The 23,760-nt window shown below is 41.0% G+C and overlaps 1 protein-coding gene across 1 annotated transcript; it reads right to left on the bottom strand.

Annotated features, from left to right (window-relative positions):
* Positions 1 to 5,936: 5,936 nt before the first annotated feature.
* Positions 5,937 to 19,025, bottom strand: ADH5 (alcohol dehydrogenase 5 (class III), chi polypeptide). Its single transcript, XM_037039125.1, has 9 exons — positions 18,924 to 19,025; positions 17,176 to 17,277; positions 15,375 to 15,516; positions 14,144 to 14,231; positions 11,235 to 11,454; positions 10,289 to 10,549; positions 9,188 to 9,323; positions 6,602 to 6,740; positions 5,937 to 6,239 (listed from the first exon to the last, which is right to left on the bottom strand). The coding sequence occupies exons 1-9, from the start codon at positions 18,933 to 18,935 to the stop codon at positions 6,215 to 6,217; spliced, it is 1,125 nt and encodes a 374-aa protein (XP_036895020.1). The 5' UTR covers positions 18,936 to 19,025; the 3' UTR covers positions 5,937 to 6,214.
* Positions 19,026 to 23,760: the final 4,735 nt, after the last annotated feature.

Genomic DNA, 23,760 nt, shown 5'->3' with positions numbered 1-23,760 from the left:
ATTCCCATCTCATCTGCTTTGTTCCTGAAAAGGAAAGTTCCACCAAAAGAAATTGGTATAGTGGAGGACTTTGTATATGCCTGTTCACTTTGTACTTGTTTCTCTAAAGACATAATTTCCTTGGAATAGTTCTATGAATTTATGATCAAAATAACTTGAAATGCACTTAATTAAATGTTTTCCAAATATGTTTGAGGTGTACTTTTCTCTGAAAGTATTTGCTGACAGGGAATCTGACCTTGCATGTTAACTGAAACAAAACTGAGTCCAAAGTTGGTCTTTTTCCCAGGTGAGCGAGATGACTGCAGGCCCAGTTACTTTTGGACTTTGCAGATTGGCGGCCAAGCAGAAAATGTTCTGAAGCATTCTGTGCATGGAAAATACGTCCCCCTTCCCCAATTCAACAAAACATTTTGAGTTGTATATAATTTGCATCCCAAATGGTTACATGAAAGTAAGAATTATGTGAATTTTTTAATTTATTGTGAGTTTTACACACATTAATCGGCTCCTCATGACAGTTTTGGACATAATGTAGTTTTTTTCCTCACCTCCATTCCACAAAATAGCATCATGCTACACATTCTACTTCAGAGATCAGACGAGATCGGGTGCGTTCAGGGTGGTATGGCCACAGACTACTCGTTCTACTTTATGTGTTGTTGATTTCCTGTGCATGTAATAAAGAACTTGCTCCAAATCACACATGCCTGTGAGGTAGAAGGTAATTTTTTTAAAAAATATTTATTTATTTATCTTTAGAGGGGAAGGGAAGGAGAGAGGAAGAGAAACATCAATGTATGGTTGCTTCTTGTGCATCCCCTGCTGGGAACTGGCCCCTGCTGGGAACTGGCCTGCAACCCAGGCATGTGCCCTGACTGGGAATCGAACCGAGACCATCTGGTTCGCAGGCCCGTGCTCAATCCACTGAGCTACACCAGCCAGGGCTTAGAAGGTAATTTTAATTTCCCCTTTCTCTGAGTTCACCCAGGATCATAGTTCAGGGCCACTTGGGCCTGTACTGCCCCCAGTGCTTTAGGTTAAATAAGAGAAGGTAGGTTGCACTGCCTAGCCCTTCAATGCACCAGCGATTTACAAAGGAGAACCATGACCATGCTTCCACTTTTCCTCTTTCCAACCAACTCATTTTACTCTCTCAGAAACACACCCTTCTGAGAGCATTTAAGCCAGATCAAAGTATTTTTTTAAAAAGTACCAGTTTCAATGTAACAAAGGATGTCTATATGGCCTATCTGATGCAGTGATACAAAAAACAGTCTAAAATAAATACTCTATCAGGTGGACAAACGAGAGCACAGAATATACTGATTTTCTGTGCAATTTTAAAGGATGTGCAGAAATGCTATCATATGCATAGAAACTTCTGGAATTGTGCAGACTTAACAGTGGTCACCTGGTTTTGGGGGAGAAGGGACTGTAGCTTTTCTCATATGACCTCTAATATTTGATTTTTCTGACTCTTGGATATATTGTTTTCTTGTGTTTATTTTTATGACATCGGATTACCTGGATGGTAAGAATATGTCAATCATTTTTGTTTGCTTCTTTATACTGCTCAAGATAAAATAATAACCTTAAGTGTTACTTAACAGAACCAGGAAAAGACCGATAATTATAATAAAATAAAAAATAACAAAATATATTAAAATATAAAACTGACAAAGGATTGGCAACTGAAATAAAGAATTCCTACAGATTACAGTGGTCCCTCCCCTATAAACATTTCCCACTCTCTTATTAACCTTTCCCACACTCTTATAAACACTTCATGTGCTTTTAAACACTTTCTACACTCTTAAACCTATGTAATTTTAACAACAAATAAAATTCTATATGGATACTCACCAGTGAAGTATACTACAACTTGAATGATGAAGATCATGAATTATGTAGCTGTGCAGTACTGATGGCGACGAAGGTGATGACAATGAGATGAATGTATTGCACAGCAAGGAAGAGCATTACAGCTCTTCTGAAGGCACCACTTCATCAGGCGCTTCATCAGGTGGTGCAGTATCTTCTCCCTGGGCTGTAACTTCTATTTCTGCTAAAGGCGTAGACACAACTGATCTCTCTGTCCAAGTGATGAACATAGTTATGGGGAGTTGCTGGTGCTCCTTTTTATCTGCAGAGGCAGCTTCTCCATGCAGAGAAACGCTCTTGAGTCCAAAGTGTCTCTGAAATTTGTCAAACCAGCCCTTGCTGGCACTGAATGGAGTTGGTCTTGGGGGAGAAGCACTCCAGGGTCCTGCTTCTGTGGCATCGTCCTCATCTTCATCCTCGTCACCATCGTGAATGTCTGTGCTTTCCACAAAACTATCATAAAGTTTCTTGGCCTTCATCCAGATGGTGTTGGTATCCAGCGAGATATTCTTCTTCCTGCAGTCATTTATCCACAGGGCCAATACAGACTCCATCCTCACAATGGCCTTATTGTGGGAAGTGACCGCTTTCTTTGCAGTCTTCTTAAAAGTCATTGCTGCCTTGGGACCTAATATTCTTCTCATCTTTATGTAGCGAATAGTAGATTCGTTGATCCCATAAAGGTGGCCTACAGCGCTTAGCTTTTGCTTTCCTTTAACATGTCGAGAAGTTCCACCTTTTCTTTGATGGTAAGCATATTCCTCTGGTGCTTGGGTTCACTGCCAGAAGCCTTAGAAGGCGCAGAACATTTGGGTGGTAACGTAGGGCCTGAAATAAATTCAAACTTTTATGAAAATTCCACAAAAACACAACACCACAGAGCAACACTACCGCAGCAATCAGACCTCGATGTGAAATGAACAAGGAGAGATGTTGAACATACAGGGACAGTGCGGAAGAGCAAACAGACTAATGCTACGGTCACTGAGCCAGTCAGCGCCCAGGATACAGAACACAGTGCTGTGGTTGGCCGCCTTCCATTTCATCAGCCAATAGTGTGCCCTTTACAATCTCACAATTGCCAACTTTGTGCAAGCAGAAGTAGCATACTGCATTTCCATTATGTACAGTATGGTATTCATCTGCTGATGAAATACATACTGTATTTTATCTCTGTTTAATACTCTTAATATGTTTGAATTAATATTTTTATATTTTTATATTGCTTTAATTTTTAGGAAAATACTTAAAATCATAAATATTATATAAATACCTGTATACCACAAAATCCCACGATATAGCGAAAACTCTATGATACAGAATTAGATATATATATATTTTTAAAACCCGCAATACAGTGGAGCTGCAATAAGTGAACCACTATATAGCAAAGGATGACTGTACTCAAATACAAACATAATCCAATAGAAAAATGGGCAAAGGATATGAACAGATACTTAACAGAAAGGAAAATACAAATGGCCAATATAATGGAAGCCTTTAGTAACTAAGAGAAATGTGAACCAAAGTCACGATGAAATATTGTCAATTTCTAGTAAATTTAAAATGCACTTATCCTAAGCACCTAACACAATGAGCATAATGTACAAGAATGTCTCACCACAGTGTTGTTAGCGATACAGACACAGTTGGAAACAACTTTAGGCCATCACCTGGAGAACAGATGAATTCTCATGGAGCTGAATATTAGCTTATATATAACTGAACATTGCTGTATGGTATTAAAATTAATGAATGAGAGTTTCAAATACAACACAGATTAAGCACAAAATAACACAGATTACACATACAGTGACAGAAAAAAGCTGCAGAATGAGACAGTATGTTTTAAATGATGCACAATACTGAAGACTAGAGGGTTTATGGATATGTCCAGGCTTACCTCAGATATTATAGGTTCAGTTCCAGACCAATGCAATAAAGCAAATCACACGAATTTATATACATATAAAAGTTTACATTATACTGTAATCTATTAAGTACAATAGTATTATGTCTGAAAAAAGAATGTACAAATCTTAAAAATATTGCGAAAAAATGCTAACCATCCTCTGAGCCTTCAGTCAGTTGTAATCATTTTGCGGGTTGAGGGGCTTGCCTTCACGTAGACGGCCACTGCCGGATCAGCGTGGTGGTTGCGGAAGGGTGGGGTGGATGAGGCAACACCTTAACATAAGAAGACGACGTTGCCACATCAGTTGACTCTTCCTTTTATGAACAATTTCTCTGTAGCACTTGATGCTGTTTGATAGCATTTTACCCACAGAATTTCTTTCAAAATTGAAGTCAATTCTCTCAAACTCTCCTGCTGTCCTATCAGCTGGGTTTAGGTAATACTCTGAATCCTTTGTGGACATTTCAACAATCTTCACAGCATCTCCACCAGTAGATTCCATCTCAAGACCACTTTCTTTGCTCATTCCTAAGAAGTAATACCTCTGTTAGTTTTCTCGTGAGACTGTAGCAGTTCAGTCACATCTTCAGGCCTCTCTCCTAATTCTAGTTCTCTTGCTGTTTCCACATCTGCACTTGCTTCCTCCACTGCTGTCTTGAACCCCTGTCACCCATGGGAGTTAGAATCAACTTCTTCTGAATTCCTGTTTGTTATTTTCACCTCTTCACAGGGGTCAGGAAAGTTCTTAATGGCATCTAAAATGGCAAATCCTTTCTAGGTTTTCAATGTACTTTGCCCAGGCCCATTAGAGGAGTTGCTGTCTGAAATATTGCAAGAATTACCAAAATGTGACAGACACACAGTGAGCAAATGCTGTTGGAAAATGGTGCTGATAAACTTGCTCACAACTTGCTCAACACAGAGTTCCCATAAACATTCAATTTGTAGAACAAAAAACAAAACAAAAAAAAACAACCCAGCATCTGGGATGCACAATAAAGTGAAGTGCACAAAAAACGAGGTAATCCTTGAGTAACTTGGTTTTCTTTCACTTCATTTTGTTCAAACATGAAGAAAGAAAATTCCCCACTAGGGCCACTGTCTTGTGTGGAGTTGGTACATTCTCTTTGTGTCTGTTTTCCCTGGGGATTGTTTCCTCCCACATCCCCAAGATGTGCATGAGGTAAATGGTTTGTCTATATTGTCCCAGTCTGAGTAGAAGTGCTTATGAATATGCCCTGAGGGCTTCCTGTCCAGGGTGGAGTCCTGCCCCATCTCCTGAGCTGCAGAGAAATGCTCTGGCCACCCATGACACTGAACTGGAATAAGTGGGTTGGAAAACTATTACCTGACTTGTTTTTATTCATCTTCCTTAAACATATATATGCCTCACATATATTTCAGTGTTTGATCATAGAAGTATTTAGAGTTTTAGAAGTTTGGTGATGTTTTTTTTGACTAGAAATATGCTGTAGGAACTTAGCTGTTGTTTTTATCAGTTCACATGTGGGAAAAATTGTTTTATTATGCATCCTCTTGCTTAAAGTTGCAGTTTTCAAGACTTCACTGATATGAAGTGAGGACTTACTGTATGACTGACTATGTAGTAAAAGCATAACAGGCATGAGTCTGATAAACACTGAATTCTGAATGGTGACCTCCTCTGAAAAGGCAGTGTGATGTGCACCTGGTAAAATGTCAAAATTTGAAGAGTGCTGGGAACTTGGAAATTCAGTACATAAATAACCATAATTTTTATAATCTTGAAACAGTGCACAGAGATAACAACACACACACACACACTTACGTATAGGTAGTTTCAACAATGAATGTGAGAGCTCACTGTGGGCTGGATACCATACTAGGAACTGGGGGTATGTAAGTTTGAACAAGTCATAGTACCTGCCCTCAAGAAGATAATTTCACAGAAGCTGACTTGGGTTCTGGTTTGCCACGGATGGCTTAAGGAAATCTATTCTTTAGTCAATGGGCCTGAGACTCTTAAGTCAAAGTTCTTGAAAAAAGCAGAAGATGAGGTTCATAAACTCACTATTGTCCTGCTTCCTCCATCTTTCCTTTAAAGAGGAAAGATAATGGGGAGAGAACCATGAGAATAAATTCAGCACGAGACAGACAGAGCACATAAGCCTAAATTACTTTTATTATGTTAAGATATTCCTTAATAAGCTAGCAATTATTCATGTGAAAGAGAGCCTAGGAAACAGATACATGATGGTATTAGCCTTATCCCTGATTGGAGCTATATTAATTATACAGAAAACATTATTCCCTAGAGTGGGTTACTAAAAGTCCAAGACGCCATGAACTTGGAAAAGCTTCTCCCTGCTTGTCTTGCTGCTCCAATAAGATAATATGATTCAGTTACAAGGATGGACATATTTTCTTCTTTTGAATTTAAAACTTTACAACAGTTCGGATGCTGTAAGAGAAAGAAACAATATAGACAGGTTTTGAACAGTATCTTTTAAGAACATTAAAATTATAGATATATTTGTAAAGTTTTCATCTAAGGATGTGTTTGTTGATTTTAGAGAGAGGTAGGGGGAGAGAGGAACATCAGTGGGAGAGAGAAACACTGACTGGGTGCTCCCCATAAGTGTCCCAAATGGGGATGGAACCCACAACCTTGATGTGTGCCCTAAGGGTCAAAGCTGCAACCTTTTGTGTATGGAACAACTAAGCACCTGTCCAGGGCAAGACTGTATTTTTTTTAACCCTCTTCCTCCATGCACCTCAAATTCTCCCTATATTCTACAATATACAACTAGAGAGGAAGCTTACCTCTCTCCTGCATGCAACAGTTCAAAGGCTTTGTTAATCTGGTCAAATGACAGATTGTGAGTCACGAATTCATCAACTTTTATCTTTTTGGACATATATTCAGACACCAACTTTGGGATGCTTTCTACACTCTTCCATCCTAAAAGAAATCACAACATCTTCCATTAATTTCTTCAACAAGTCTCTATAGTACGCTCATTACTTCGTAGGTTAAACAAAGACCTTGAGAATAAATTTTCTTCATTGCAGACAAATGAAAAACTTCAAAATTAGTATAGACATAAGAGAATTTAATGTACATCATTAGTTAAGAAAAAAGTAAACACCTTTTTCTGTACCTATTTATTAAAATCTCATTAAGTCTCAATCAAGACCTCCAGACCACCCAGGATAGAACTCTGTGAGTCTTAGAACAGGCTTATTTATTAGGTCCACAAGAGCAAATATTTTTGTACTAATGAAATTCAAGGAAGAAAAATGTTGATGTGACATACGACTATTTCTTTGGTTTTAAATTCAACAATGAATAGGGATAGCATCTCAGAATAGAAAAATGAAACTGACAGCAAAGTAGAATATTGGGTCCTTCAATTTTTCACTTATTACTGAGGAAGCAATAAATCAAGAAAACAGCCTTCCTACTTTTAATTTTTTTTTAAAAGATTTTATTTACTTTTAGAGAGGGGAAAGGAAGGAGAAAGAGGGCAGGTAAACACCAATACGTGGTTGCCTCTCACGCGCCCTCTACTGGGGACCTGGCCTGCAACTCAGGCATCTGCTGGGACTGGGAATCAAACTGGAGACCCTTTGCTTCATAGGCCAGTGCTCAATCCACTGAGCCACACCAGCCAGGGCACCTTCCTACTTTTTAAATTGGTGATGCTTTGGACCACATTTCAAACCTACTTTGAGCTTTTCCCAAATCTTCCTCCTTATATCTTTTACCAAGTTGCAGGCTTTTTCTTTCTCTTTTAAAACTCCTGTTAACTGAGACAACTACAACTCTAAACCAAAATTTCTATTTACATCTGTGGGTCATATTTTAACAACACCCTGGGGCCCCAGTGCTCCAGCTTATTTCCCAGTTAGGATGAGGCTTCAGTAAGACGTTTCTACCACCCTCCCTGGCTCAGTCACCAGGCTTAGAAGCCCTTCAAACTCAGCTGTGGATCCTGAGATGATGCCTCTGAGTTGCACACGTGGCTTTAGAAGTCTCTTCTAAGACACTCAAGTTCAGTACACACCCATGGATTTGAAAAGGAGGACTTAATCGGCTTGACACTGCTACAGGAAATTATACGGTATAAAGGAGGACATTAAAATTATGGCCAAAACTCTGGCCAAATTCTTCATTTTAGCACACTGTTGTAATCTTTTCTTCTTTCAAAATCCTGGCATAATATAAGCGAGGGGATGTTAACAGATACTTGTTAAACACAGATCATTGAAAACTCATGCTATGTGATCTTTTTCTTAAGAGGATAGTAAAAAAATATGTATGTATGTATGTATGTGTGTGTGTGTGTGTGTGTGTATGTGTGTATAGTAGGCCAGCAGTCTATTCTTGGGTAATTTTTTAAAAAGATTTTATTTATTTATCTTTAGAGGGGAACGGAAGGAGAGAGGGAGGGAAATATCAATGTATGGCTGCCTCTCGTGCGTCCCCTGCTGCGAACTGGCCTGCAACCCAGGCATGTGCCCTGACCAGGAACCGAACCCCAATCCCTTGGTTTGCAGGCCCGCGCTTGTTCCACTGAGCCATGCCAGCCAGGGCATAAAAATATATATTTTTAAAAACCTATCAAAACTGCCCTGGCTGGTGTAGCTCAGTGGATTGAGTGCGGGCCTGCAAACCAGAGGATCGGGGTTCAATTCCAAGCCAGGGCACATGCCTGGGTTGCAGGCCAGTTCCCAGCAGGGAACTCACGAGAGGCAACCATACATTGATATTTCTCTCCTTCTCTCCTCCTTTCCCCTCTAAAGATAAATAAATAAAATCTTTTAAAAAATAAAATTAAAATTAAAAAAACCTATCAAAACTTAGGCAACCCCAAACAACGATATACTTTTTAGGATCGCACAGAGGAAAACTCATCAGTCTGGCAGCCTTTTAATTTTGGTGTAAGGTCTGTCTAACTAAGTTTTCAGTTTAAGACTTAGTATTGGGTACTGCTGAAATCAGCACTATTTGGACAGAGGTGTTTTCTATCTAGTGATAACTGCACTCTCCGGAAAAATGAGTGAAACATGCCCATAACCTCCACAAAATGACACAATACGGATGACACCGTAGTTTGCTTACCCTGCAACCAACCTCTCATGCCTGACCTACCCCCAACTATAGCCCCGTGAACATAATATTGATTTTTTTAAAGTGTGTAAAGTGTTGCCTTGAGCCTCAGAAGAAGCTGAGCACCTCCTCAATTCCAGGGGAAAATGTCCCATTAAAACAGCGTTGTATGGGACAACTCAGGATGAGAAAGTAACCCATAAAAATTATTGTTAAAACAAGAAAACTGGCCTGGAATTAAAACACTGCCAATGGAAATAAGAGAGAAAATGTACTCATCCCATCCAACAAATTACCTCCAAAGGCAGTGCCCTTCCACGTGCGGCCTGTTACCAGCTGGAATGGACGAGTGGCAATCTCTTCACCTGAAGCGGCTACGCCCACCACCACGCTGACGCCCCAGCCTTTGTGACAGGCCTCCAGCGCTGCTCTCTGCAGGAAGAAAGAGGACCAAACACAGAAGTCAGTGCATTTTGCCGAGAACATCAGCTTCCCCAGAAACTTCTGTGGGGAGAGCTTTTCACAAAGCTTGCTAAAAAAATGGCAACGAAATGATCAAATGGATTGTTCAGTGAATTAACAAGTATTTTAGCCCTGGCTGGTGTAGCTCAGTGGATTGAGCACGGGCCTGCGAACCACACGATCGTGGTTTGATTCCCAGTCCGGGCACATGTCTGGGTTGCAGGCCAGTTCCCAGCAGGGGACTCATGAGAGGCAACGATAAATTGATATTTCTCTCCTTCTCTCCTTTCCTTCCTCTCTAAAAGATAAATAAATAAAATCTTTAAAAAAAAACCAAGTATTTAAAAACTTATTAACTTAGCTAAAACAGTAACACAAATTGAAGAAATGTGAAGGTTTTACTTGTTGTCCATTTTTAAAAGCAAATACTACCTCAAAATTCTAAAGACTTTAATAAGACAAGCAGGCAGAGAACACTAGTATTTTTGCTAAATGTCTCCTCTGTGTCAAGTAGGTGCAGTTACTGTCCATATTTCACACATGAGGAAACTCAGGTTTAGAGGAGTCAGGTTGTTGCCCACGACCACTGACTTAGTGTGTGGATGCCTATCTGATTTCAAAGCTCACGCTCTCCACAATGTCATCGTTTTGCCCTCTATTTAAGCAGACATCCTCTAAGGTTCACCATACACTGAAAAGCAAAGAAACATTTTCTTAATCCTTTCCTGAGCCATTCTTGTGTCATTTCCTACTTGTGGTTCAAATCATTATTTTTCCTTTCTTGTATTAGAATAATTCTTACAAGAGACTTTTCCTTTCTCAAAACAAAACAATGCTAAATCTCAATTAAGAAAATTCCATTAAAAAAGCAGTTACACACAAACAAACACACACAGAAGAGAGAAAGAGGAAGGAATGAAACCAAGGGTACTCACCATGACCTTCACATTGCCAATACACTCAAAGGAATAGTCCACTCCCCCATCAGTCATCTCAATGATCACTTCCTGGATGGGTTTATTGAAGTCCTGAGGGCTGATACATTCAGACGCTCCAAACTTCTTGGCCCTTGCGAATTTATCTTTATTGATGTCCACACCAATGACCCGGGATGCGCCGGCCACCTTACAGCCCATGATAACTGCCAGTCCAACTCCTCCTAGGCCAAAGACGGCACAAGTAGAGCCAGGCTCCACCTATCAGAAGACATTCTATGAGGTACTCCTTAAACAGAAGTCAAGAAAATCACTAGGGCCCTGGCTGGTGTAGCTCAGTGGATTGAGCACAGGCCTGCGAACCAGAGGATCGCGGTTCGATTCCCAGTCAGGGCACATGCCTGGGTTGCAGGCCAGTTCCCTGCGGGCCAAATCCCAGCAGGGGACGCCTGAAAGGCAACCATACATTGATGTCTCTCTCCCTCTCTCCTTCCCCTCTAAAGATAAATAAATAAATAAATAAATAAATAAATAAAATTTTTTTAAAAAAGAAAATCACTAGGTTTCTCTCCTTTTCTTTCTTTCCTTCCTTTGCTTTAAGACTATATTTAACTTTTTTTAGAAAGAGGGGAAGGGAGGGAAAAAGAGAGGGAACGAAACATCGATAAAGGTGAGAAACATCAATGCGTGAGAGAAACACCTGTTGGTTGATCAGTTTGCCTCTAGCAAGGTCCCGACTGGGAACCTGGCTCACAACCCAGGCATGTACTCTGACCAGGGATCAAATCAGCAACTGTTCTATTTGCAGAACGATGCCCAACCCACTGAGCCACACCAGTCAGGGCAAATCACTGGGTTTCTTACAGATTGGGATGATGTCATCACTCCAACAAAGTTTCGTTTTATCAAATTAGAAGGCAAAGCTCAAAGCCGGGCCAATACTGACCTTGGCAGTGTTCACAGCAGCTCCATAACCCGTCGAAATGCCACAACCCAGGAGGCAGACTTTATCCAAAGGTGCCACAGGATCAATTTTAGCAACAGAGATATCAGCCACAACCGTGTATTCAGAGAACGTGCTGGTCCCCATGTAATGCAGAACTGTCTTTCCTTTGCAAGTGAATCTGCTAGTACCATCTGGCATCAATCCTTTTCCTTGCATGACTCTATAAAGAAAATAAGAAAGGAAAAAGGCAGGGTAAAATTAGGGTTCCTAAAACCCCTAAGAAAAAGAAATCAGTTTTAAAAATAACGACTAATAAAAAGAAGAGTATGCTAACACCAAAAGTCCAATTTTTAATATATGTATTAATATTTAGTATCTTTCAGCAATGTCTTATTAGGGAAACTTATGAGATTAAAGCCTTACATATCTTTTCCAACATTCGATATCCTTCTGGATCTTATTATCAGAGTATTAAAATAATTTTTAACAAGTACTTTAACTTATAGATCAGATGAAGTTATTTTAAAATTCTATCCTAAAACTCTGTAAGCAAATGTAACTTCACAAAGCATAAAGCCAAATCCAGCACCCACACAACCAGCAACCACACGCAGCGATCCACTCAGCTAAAATCAACAGATGGACAGACTGGGTAACTTAGATCTTGCAGAAGGACTTTTTCAAAAGTATTAACAGTCCTCAAGGATTCAAGCTGTTTTTTTCTCTTCACTTAGTTTTTTGCTCGTGTAGTTGGTTATAGCAAAGAGGATGGGGTGGGAGAACACATTCACAAAGGCAACCAATATGACTTATGGTAACAAAAATTATTTTTGATATTCTAAATATATAGGTGATATAATGTCTTGCTTAGGAGAATGAGCCTTAAAGTCAGACACACTTGGGTTCAAGTCCTGTGTGATCTTGGGCAAGTTAATGAGCCTCGGTGCCTCAGCTTCCTCCCTAGAACTGCACAGTTGCTAACAAATCAGATGAGATGTTATTTAAAGCATTAACACTATGCCTGGCACATGGTGCTGAATAAATATGTTATTTATAATAAAAATGAACAATAATTTGATTCATCCTTGTGGACAAATCCTTTGGAATATATATGAATAAACAAATACAGAGGAAGAAAAATGGATTGCCTCTGGATTCAAGAGGAAATACATGTCCTTTGAGAGAACAACAAAAATATGACCAGAAACACAGAGCAAACAGGTGACAGAGGTGTACTATAAGTAACTATTATCTCTGTATATGACAACTTGTTTGTTTAGCCCTCCTTAGTCAGTAGTCACTTGTTCCCAGAGGAGATCACAAGCAAAGGTGATGTGGGGCACATTTTAAGCTGTGAAAAGACTTGTCCCTCTAAAAGGTTACAAAGCTCATGAGACAGCCACATGAAGCAAAAATTTTCAGGCTATTTGAAATTCTCTTTGAAAACAACTAGCTTTTGTTGTTATTCTAGTTCTGCTAAAAAGTAATTGGATTTATGTTATAAAAGAAATGGAATCTTGTTTTCCAAAAATATAAACTAATTTTGTTGACGGCATTAGAAGACAAATGCAAGAACAAATGGATCCCCCATACACTGCTGGTGAGAGGGTCCCCTATGACTCAGCATTCCAGTGCTAGGGATACCTGAATGGAGAACAGCAACTTGGATGCATCTCCCAGACGTTATGAACGAAAGAAACCAAACAAGAGCACACAGTGCACAACTACTTATAAGAAGTTCTACAGTGAAACAAATCACAACACTGGTGATCTTTGAGGAAGGCAGGTGTTTATTTAGAAGGGACATGAAGGACTTTGTGAGGTGTTGGAAGGGACTCTCTCTCTTTTAATCCTCACCCAACAACCTTTTTCCCACTGCTTTAGAGACAGAAGAAGGGAGAGAGGAAGGAAGAGAAACATTGAGTGGCTGTTTCCTGTAGGTACCCAGACAGGGGATGGGATCCTCAATCTAGGTATGTGCCCTAACTGAGAGTCCAACCCATTACCCTTCGGTTATAGGACATTCCAACCAACTGAGCCACACCGGCCAGGGCAAGGCTCTCTGTCTTGATCTAGGTGATGGTTATAACCATTAGGCAGGCATATACAGAAAAATTCATTGAGCTGCACACTTAAGATGTGTATACTTTCAGTACTTTATTATATGTCTGTTTGACTTCAATAAACAAGAAAACAAAAAAGGAAACATAAACAAGAAAATCATAAACTGCCTCAAAGTAGTTCTTTAACAGCTATTTTACCATACCTCAATAAAGTAACTACCTTGTCTGTGTTAAGAGGTTATGTTATCTCTTATAGTCTTCCCAGTTATCTTTTTTTAAAAATTTTATTTATTTATCTTTAGAGGGGAAGGGAAGGAGAGAAGGAGAGAAATATCAATGTATGGTTGCCTCTTGTGAGTCCCCTGCAGGGAACTGGCCTGCAACCCAGGCATGTGCCCTGACTGGGAATCGAACCACGATCGTGTGGTTCGCAGGCCCGTGCTCAATCCACTGAGCTATACCAGCTAGGGCCCCAGTTATCTTATAAAATAAGTTTTATTACTTTGGTTTCATGGACAATAAAGTGGACATAAAAATTATTCCATTCAATTTCATAAGCATGTTTTTCCTTATTACACATGTTGGCAAACTTAGCCTAGTGTTAAGGAAAGAGAATGAGTTCAGAAAATTCAGTTTTCTCTCTTAATAGCAGGCAATACTTGGCAAACCACTTAATTTCTGAGTCTTAACTTTCTCACCTATGAAAACTGGGATATACTGATGATACTGAAGTTGTTATAAAGAGGGAATGAAGTACTTCATGTAGAATGTGCTGTGTAAATAGCCACACACTTATCATTAAGATGACCTCATTTTAAGAATAAAATAAAATAAAATGATACTAACCTTATCTTCTGGCAGAGGTTCGTTTTAGGATTTAGGCAAAATTTGCACTCCCCACACTGCGGGATGTAAAGTGGGATGACAGTGTCACCTGGAAAACAAATGCAAATGCTTCATCCTGAAGAGGTGGCGTCTGTTTCTGAATGAGTGTACTAACCCCTGCAAATTCCCATTCCTGTCAACCTAAGGAAGGTCAGCAACTTCAAACCTTAGACCTTCACCTACCCAGAATCATTCAGATATTGCCTGACTCTGCAGAAAACGCAAGTCAGAATTTTTGTTAAAGGAAACTTTTAAAATAGTATCTGGAGAACAAGGAGTCATGTGTCTCAAAATACTGACTCACTGATCCATTTTGAACAATTCTTGCTTAATTGGGCAACGCCGGCTTTAGAAAGGTTTTTAACTGCTCCAGATGAACAGCAGTCGGCAAATCAGAGGGGAAAAAACCATCAAATACAGTGTGGGCAAAAGAAGTTTACAGTTGTGAGTATGAGAAACAGTGTTTATATTCTTTTTTAAAAATATTTTATTTATTTATTTTCAGAGAGGAAGGGAAGGAGAGAGGGAGAGAGAAATGTCAATGTATGGTTGCTTCTCGTGGGTCCCCTGCTGGGAACTGGCCTACAACCCAGGCCTGTGCCCTGACGGGGAATCAAACTGCAATCCTGTGGTTCGCAGGCCCGCAGTCAATCCACTGAGCTACACCAGCCAGGGCTATATTCTTGTACTATTATTTGTGACTACTCGAAAGAATTTACTCTTGTATTATTATGTATTAATCATTGTATTATTCTCCACACAAAAGCCTACCAATCTACTTTTGACACTCCCCCGCCCCCTGTTTGTGCTTCCTGGGTGAGAAACAAAATCAGTCTTGATAACTTTCTTAGGTAATAACTTATTCAAAATAAACCATAAGTAGCTTATTAGAAATGTTAGTTCCCGCCCTGGCTGGTGTAACTCAGTGGATTGAGCACGGGCCTGCGAACCAGAGGATCACAGTTCGATTCCCAGTCAGGGCATATGCCTGGGTTGCAGGCCAGTTCCCTGCAGGCCAACTCCCAGCAGGGGATGCACGAAAGGCAACCACACATTGATGTTTCTCTCCCTCTCTCCTTCCCCTCTAAAAGATAAATAAATAAATAAAATCTTTAAAAAAAAAGAAAGAAATGTTAGTTCCCTATAGAAATAAGCCAACATTGTAAAATAAGTGGTTCAAATACCCTCTTACCTGCCTTCAGCTTGGTAACTCCTTCGCCGACACTTTCCACAATTCCAGCGCCTTCATGCCCCAAGATCACTGGAAAGCTCCCTTCCGCATCAGCCCCACTCAGGGTGTAGGCATCAGTGTGACACACCGCAGTGGCAATGATCTAGCAGAATATTCAAACAGAGTGTGTGTAAGTGTGTGTGCATGTAGCTCAGAGTGAGGCGGAGGGCAAAGGAAAGGCACTTTATTTGAATACCATATTTCACTGATTCTGAGATACATTCCTTTTCACCTTCTACCCTCCCTGACATCGGTATGGGCTTACAAGTAGATGGCGTCTTAACAACTAGCATTAGCAGCTTTTAAAAAAAGCAGTACCTAGGTGTACTAGTTTATTTACACGTGAGGAAGGAGGTGCATTCATTCTCCTTTGCATTTTGCAGCAAGACAAAGCAAGGAGACTGGACGAGGACTTGTGCCCTAGAGTGTGAAGAGGAACGGCACCTGTGTGCAGAGCCATCTCACTGCTGGCCTCTTCACAACAGCTGGGGAGTGTGATTTCTGGACAACAAGGCCTGGACAATTTTTGAAATAGGCCAGCCTGCTGGTGTGTGCCAAAACTCAAAGATTTTAGTGGAACCAACTCCCTTTTAGCAGCCACACACACACAATTCTGCTTCCATAAGCCTGTTACACCTCTCTCTCTCTCTCTCTCTCACTTTAACGTATCTGATATCTTTCCAAACCACTAAAAGAGCACAGAAAGGAAAAGTGTTAGAGTGTATTTACACTTCCCTGCTTTTCACCTACAGACCCACTTACAATGTAACACTTTTTGCTATTTGTTAGTAGTTTCCCAGGGAAGACAGCTGAACTCAGTGTACTCCATCCAGGACACTCAAGACAAACATTTTCTTTTTTGGTGGCAAAATCACAATCAGGTTAATTTCTGAATTTAACTATTTTAAGATTTCAGATTCCTGGGTCTGGGCTGAAAAGGAACTTAAAAAGTTATCCGACTCCGTGCTTCCTGACCTAAAACATGGTACCCTGGGAGCACGAGCCATTTTGTGTACAGCTGCTGTGCATCTGGAGTCGGGGTGGTGGACGTTTACTCTAATTTACAGCAAAAAGAGCTGATTTTTTTAGAAAGTTAGTTTTATTCAATGATCACCAATTTAAACCATTAACTTTATATGAAAACAAATACAGAGTAGAATGTTAAAAACATCCAGCTGATTGCCTTGTGCAACATGCCTCCCTCCTGGGATACTTCCCTTTCTCTGCCACAGCAGAGAGGAAGCAGCACTGGAGTAAAATGAAGGCATCCCCTGAACTCGGGCCCTGTCTGCGAGTCAGTATTTAAAGCTCTCTAATCACGCTGACCTCCCTTGATTGTTATTCTAGTCGATCAGGAGCTTCTTCCCAAGTCTTATTTGAAGTCTCCTCAAACAAAACTGAAGACAATTTCTTCTTCTGTTTCTGATGTGCCACCATACATTTTTAAGGTACGGGATCAGAAGAAAGGGGACTGTCCTACAAAGGCACTTTAAACCTGGGCCACAACAATAAAATGCAGTAATCCAGCGATCCCTGGGGAAGGCTGTGCAAATCAACAGCAGAACTAAAAGGTGGAGCAGAGTCTGCAAAGGTGACAGGGACGAAGGAAGAGGAGGATGCTGTGATTCTAAGGCGGGATGACTTTCCATACCTTGTTTTCAACACTCTCTGTTGGGATTTATCCTCTGAAGAATTCAGAGTATTCATCTACCCAGAGACCTAATTTTAAGTCTCCTTTTCTATGGCCTCAGATGTAAATTACCTTAATTCGAACTTCATGAGCCTTTGGGGGTGCCACTTCTACCTCCTCAATGGAGAGCGGCTTTCCAGCCTCCCAGGCAACGGCAGCCTTGCACCTGATCACCTGCAAGGAGGGGGAAGGGGGGAGAAAACAGCTGTTTATTCACCTGGACTAATAATGACCTGCTTATTAGTTAATTTAGATACTGATGAATTTTAATCTTAGGAAGTATATCACAGATTCACAAAGAAACATGTATCTCTAAGCAATATGGGGAACTGTTTTTGCATGTTTTTAGATTTCATATAAATAATATTCATTAAAATATTTGATTTAGATGACTACACGGTCAGATGTAAAAAGGCCTCTTTTGGTTGAACAGTTTTATTCACCTAATATTTCACGACTCTCTCTGACGCATAAGCAGAAACAGGCTGAGAATACAAGTTCCAAGGGAATCTGATTCAGTAAGTCTGGCACAGAGCCCACAGAATCCGAATGTTTGGCATGTGCCCTAGAAAATTCTTTTGCTCACGTACAACTGCAGGATGGGAAGGAGTGTGAGGAGTATCAGAATGGGAGGACTTTAAAAAACTACACCTATCCTTTTACCTGTGCTCTCCATACAGTGCCCACTTACCACCTGCCGCTACTGAGCACTTGAGAAATGGCCAGTCTGAATTGTCAGACTGGCCAAAAAGCTCCACTCTAAATCACAGGCAATTGCCCTACTTCAACACTTGAACTATAACAGGAATAATAATTTTTCACCTGCTCTGAACAAAGACACTTGGTAACAAAGAAAAACAAGTGCCAATCTGTTAAATCTAAAAGACCTCTGGAGTTTACCATTTCTTTTCAACTACAACATTTAAGGCCATAAATGTTTCTAGAAATTTTCTAAAGTCTGCAAAGCAACTTCAGACTAATTATTCATGTTATTCGTATTTCCTATCTTTATTGTCTAATGTGTTTCCCGAACTGGGATGGCCTGTTGCACTGGGACAGACGTGGATTGGAATCTGGGCTCACTATTTTTGGTTGTGACCACGAAGCACTACCAACCAACCTCTAGGCCTCAGTTTTTGTTATGTAAACTGGGGACCACACCTGTGCGGATTAATGGAGGATAAAAAGCTCTGGCGCCTAAATATTCAAAAACGTTACCCAAGGGGATCTAGGAGTCTTCCTAAAATATGTCCGTTCCTCGGTGGCATAATAGTGGCTCGATTTTGAATTACTATCACGAAGCACAAGCAACCTAGAGGTTAGTAGCACAGGCTCTGGTCAGAGGTTAGCCGCCCCCAAGTATGACCCTGGGTAAGTTGCAGTAAGTCCTGGATAGGTTCTTCGACTTTATGCAAAATGAGGAATAAGGAAACCAATTATCCCACAGGCTACTTAATATAAGCAAAAGGTACATTCCTACAGCATCTCATCAACTTTATCCATGAAATAACCTTGAACAAAAGAACCCGCTGTACTCATTTTTGCGTAGGGAAATTGTGATTCCCCCTCAGCGATTTCCACCAGAATAGCACCGACTGCACCCGCCACTCTCCGAACTCCCCACCGGGTTCCGGTCGCCCAGAAGCAGCAAAACCCTCCCAAGTACGTAGGTCAAACAAAGCTTCCTTCCTACTGAACCGCTGCTCCGCGGCTCCGTTTCAGCTCAAAGGTCCAGCTCTGGGGTCCAGCAATCTGCTTCCACCCTATGCTTTCTTTCCCTCCCAACCTCGGACTCCGGCCCTCGATTCGGCCTGTGATACCTGGTTCGCCATATCCTCCGGTTCTGCTCAGCGACTGGCGTGCATCCGGGGCGGGCCTCCGGGACTGGTTACCGGGCTAGGCCGCGAGCCCTACGCTGGGAGAGTGGCGCGAGTGCGGAGTGGGCGGAGCCCCGCGCGTGTGGCCTCCTCCGAAGCGGGGACCCGGGCTTGGAGGCGGGGTTTTCGAGAGCCAGCAAGGGCTGGGCGGTGCCTCGCGCTCTAGCGGTAGCAGCTGAGCTCAGCCCGGAGGCTGGAGCGGATGTGGACTAGGCTGGATAGCGGCGGCTTGGTGGCAATCCTGACTCCTGGTGCAAAAAACCATCTGTCTCTGAAACGGGTTTCCCCAAGTGACGTTAGCCGAGGCAGCCTAGCTAAGACTTACAAACCAGAGTTTTGGAAGGTGTGGGACCAGGAATTTCGCTCGAAGCACGTGAGAAACTGGGAAGGCTGCATAGTCTTCCTGCATGGGTACACTGTGTGCGCTTTGTCTTGAGGATGCAAGATGAGTAAGATACAGCCTTCAAGATACTCCATTGAGAGGGGAAACTGAGCCATGAGCATGAGAAAGGGGACACAAAGAAAGAGGGACCCATTCAAGTAGCTTCCAAGGCTTCTATTCCAGCTGCTCCTGAAAAGTGAGGGGGATTTTTGGTGGCCGCTAGAAAAGGGGAGTGGAGTTCGCAAGAGGAGGTAAGGAATGAAAAGTCTCAGGAATGTGGATGCGCGTTTTAAGAGTGGACTGGAGTTCAGAGAGAGAGAGAGAGAGAGAGAGAGAGAGAATGCAGTGTTGTCAGTTTACTCTTAAACTTTGGTTGTTGTGAGTGCAGAATTGAATTAAAATAGCTCTACCAGACAGACCACTCTCTTCTCTGCTTCCCAGTCTTTTCCATGGCTTCTTTCCCTCAGTACTACCTTAAGTATTGGCTATTTCAAAATTTGTGTTCAAACTCCTTCCCTTCATTTCCCCCTTCTCATTCACTAACTTCTGTTTATGTAAGGACAGACTCCAGAGTGTGAATCAGGATGGCTCCAGGTAAACATCTGTCTCCATTAGGCTATCTCACAGTTATCTCAAACTCAGTTTGTCCAAAACTCATTTTGTCATCTTTCTCTTTAACGGTACTCGTCCTCTGTCTTTGTGTGGTACCACCATCCACCTACTTGTCCAAGCCAGAAACCTGGGAATCACAACTCCAACACCTCTCTCCGCCCCTGCATTCAATCTGTCACTAAGCCCTAAATATCACTCACATCTTGTGCCTCCTCTCTTTCCCCATAGCTGCTGCATTAGTTCAGGCTCTCATAATTTCTCAGAGGGTTTCTGCAAAAGCCTTTCATTTGGTTTTGTTGTTGCCAGGCCTCTGGAATGAATGCACTTCTAAACTAATATCCCCTTAGTGATCTTGTCAAAATATACATCAATCCATGCCATTTCCATTCACCTTTAATAATTTTTGAATGATGTGGCTTATAAGTCCTCAAGGGCTGGAAGAGGAATAAAATCCAAACTTTGTAGTTGGGTGAGCCAGGCCCTGCATATCCTGCTTCCTGCTTATGTATCCATCCCTATTTGCTGCTGTTGTACCACACAAGTGTTCCTTCAAACTTATGGATCACTTGCACTTTTTAAAAGAACTGTTCTCTTTCCTAATTCCAGGCCTTTGTATATGGTAGAACTTCTGCTTAGAATGCAGCAAGCATTTATCTAGTGTGGGTGGGGGGAAAGCTTTTTAGCAGAGGTAATTTTCTGTTCCCTATTGCAGATATAATGTCTATGTTCTGGAAAGCAACACTTGCATATTGTGGCTTATCACAGTAACAGAGAGGACTTTTAGTTTCTGGTCTGGCATGTAAGGAATTTGGAAGTTGTCTCCATTCTAAAGAGTGAAAAGATGAGCAAACTGAGAAATCAGAAACTCTCCTTAAATCTGTCAGATACATGAGATAGGACAAACTGCTGGCCTAGAATTGCAGAGACAGCTAGATACAGAGAATCACAACTCATTGAGGAGAAACCACCATGGGGGGAAACCAGTATTGGGGTTGGAAAATATGAGGTGTAATTGACGAATTGCTGGAGGCTTGGTGTGGGTAAGCCTGAGAGTTAAAAAGCCTGGAAAGACCTAGTCTTGAGCTTGGGGGAGGAGGATGGCGGGTGGGAGGGGAAGCTTCACACTTTTGTGACTTTTGCCTCTAGGAGCTCTACCACGTTCTCATAGTAAACATTAGAGAAGAATCCACTTCTGCTCCTGGCAGGGGAAGGGGGAAAGAAGCCATTTTGAAATATGCCACAGTCTGTTCTTAACAAGGCCTGCCCTCAAGAGAGACTGTTTTACCAGATCCTAAACTACTCAGGTGTTATTAGAGTTTCATTGACGGCAAGGAAGGGAAACACTCAACTTCAGTGCCCTCTAGGAATTCTGTGCCATGTGAGGGAATGGGAAAAAAACTAGAAGAAATTGTGAAGTTCACAATCCAGGAGGCACATAATCACTAAAAGCCTGAGGTCTAATCACAGGACTATAGAAAGCTTCCCCTTCTCCCACACTTACCATACATTACTACAGGCCTATTAACCACCTTTTTAACCCTGTAAGTATATCATGTCTGCCTTTCAACAAAAACTTACAAGGCATAATAAAGGCAAAACACAGTTTGAAGAGACAAAGCATTAGAACCAGACTGATATGACAGGATTTTTGGCCTTATTAAAAATTTAGCCATGACTCGTGTGGCTCAGTTGGTTGGAGTGGATTGTCCCATACACCAACAGGTTGAAGGTTCCATTCGAGGTCAGGGCTCATACCTAGTTTGCAACTTCCATCCCTGGTTGGGGCACATATGAGAGGCAACCAATCAGTGTCTCTCTTGCACATCAATGTTTCTCTGTCTCTCTCCCTTTTTCTTTAAAATCAATAAACATTTTTTTTAATTTGAGAATTTGAAACTACAATTAATATGCTAAGTGATCTAAAGGAAAAAATAAACAACGTGGGAGAAAGATGGATAATGTGAGCAGAGACATGGACATTCTAAAAAAGAAACAAAAATAAATGCTATAGGTTAAAATCACTGTAATAGATGTATAGATGATATGTTATGCAATTGTGCACCTGAAACCTGTATAATTTTGTTAACCAGTGTCACTCCAATAAATTCAATGAAAAGGAAAAAAAGTACAAACTTCCAGTTTTAACTAAGTCAAGGGGATGTACTATAAAGCATAAGGAATAAAGTCAATAATAATCATAATAAGTAAGTATGGTGACAGATGGTTACCAGACTTACTGTGGTGATCCTTTTGTAAGGGATGTCAATGTTGAATCACTATGTTGTACTCCTGAAACTAATATGATATTGTAGGTGAACTATAATGAAAAATAAATTTAAAAAACAAAGATGAACGATAGCTTTAGGCTAAAATACATGAATAAATAAAATCAAATCACTGTAATAGAAATGAAAAATGCCTTTGATGGTCTCATTAGTAGACTATACACAGCTGAGGAGAGACTCTATGAGCTTGATATATTAATTGAAACTTCCTAAATTGAAAAGCACAGAGAAAAAAAGACTGAAGTAAATGGAAAGAGTAACTAAGAACTGTGGGAAAGTATAAGATACACATAGTGGGAATACCAGAAAAAAAGAGAAAGGAACAAAAGTTCTATTTGGGGAAATAATAACTGAGACTTTCCTCAAATTAATGTCAGAGACCAAACCACAGGTCCAAGAAGCTCACAGAATGTTAAGGAGGTTAAATGCCAAACAAAACAAAACCCCTCCATCCAGGCATAACATATTCAAACTCCATCTAGGCATAACATATTCAAACTACAGAACACCAAAGACAAAGAAAAAAATTGAAAGAGGCCAGAGGGAGAAAAACACCTTACCTACAGAGGAGCAAAGATAAGAATTACACTCAATTTCTCTACAGGAACCACCCAGACAAAAAGATAGTGGAGTAAAATATTTAAAGTGTTGTGATAAAACATCCCACTAATCTAGAATTCTGTATCCTGTGACTTTATCCTTCAAAAGTGAATTAGAAATAAGCTTTCCTAGATAGAAAAAAATTAAGGAAATTTGTTGTCAGTAGACATGCCTTATAAGAAATTTTAAAGGAATTCCACTAAAGATACAGGCATAGGTAAACACAGCTCATCTTGAACAAACAACAAAAAATTGCAACTACACTACAAAACAAATATCACCCAGAATCATCAGCAAATTAAGTTGTATGGAAGTTCAACAACCAAGGAATTAAAGAAGCCACATTCCTCCAGATGGTTAGGAGGGGCACAGATGTGGAGAGGTGCAGGGAGGCACTGAGAGGCATGGAGACATGGGGTGGGTGATCCCACACCCATCTGTGGTAGGTAAAAATCAGGATGATACCTCGGGAGCAGGGATCCTAGTCCCACCCCAGACCACCCAGCCTAGTGTTTTAGCACCAGGAAGATATGTCCCCATAACTTCTGGCTGTAAAAACCAGTTGGGGTTTGGGTGGTAGAAGAAACTATGGGATTCTCAGGAGTCTCCTCTTGAAAGGCCCATAATAGACTTAGGACTTACACAGACTCACTCTCTCTGGGCTTTAGCACTAGGATAACAGCTGGAAGGGCACCAATGCCATATGGGGAGAAATTGAAGTGATTGACATCAGGGAAGTACCAGGAGATACCTTCATCCTGGACAAAACCCCAGAGGCCAAGAAGTAGCACTGTCCCCTCTCTGGACCCTCCCAGGCGCTGAGCAGGGACTCAGGTTGTCCCACCCTGGGACTTCACTCTGTGAAGTCCTTTTTCACAATAGGCCACGCTACCAAGACAAG

This window comes from Sturnira hondurensis, unplaced genomic scaffold (assembly GCF_014824575.4).
Source record: "Sturnira hondurensis isolate 20B ecotype Veracruz unplaced genomic scaffold, ASM1482457v3 Scaffold0025168, whole genome shotgun sequence".
Lineage (NCBI taxonomy): Eukaryota > Metazoa > Chordata > Mammalia > Chiroptera > Phyllostomidae > Sturnira > Sturnira hondurensis.
The sequence above is the reverse complement of the archived record's forward strand: the minus strand, read 5'-3'. Positions and strand labels throughout refer to the sequence as shown.

Coding starts and splice junctions, on each gene's coding strand:
- ADH5 (XM_037039125.1), bottom strand. Junction 14,232..15,374: donor AGTTACCAAGCTGAAGGCAG/GTAAGAGGGTAT, acceptor TTTGTTTTCCAG/GTGACACTGTCATCCCACTT. Junction 11,455..14,143: donor AACCTCTGCCAGAAGATAAG/GTTAGTATCATT, acceptor TTTTCTTTATAG/AGTCATGCAAGGAAAAGGAT.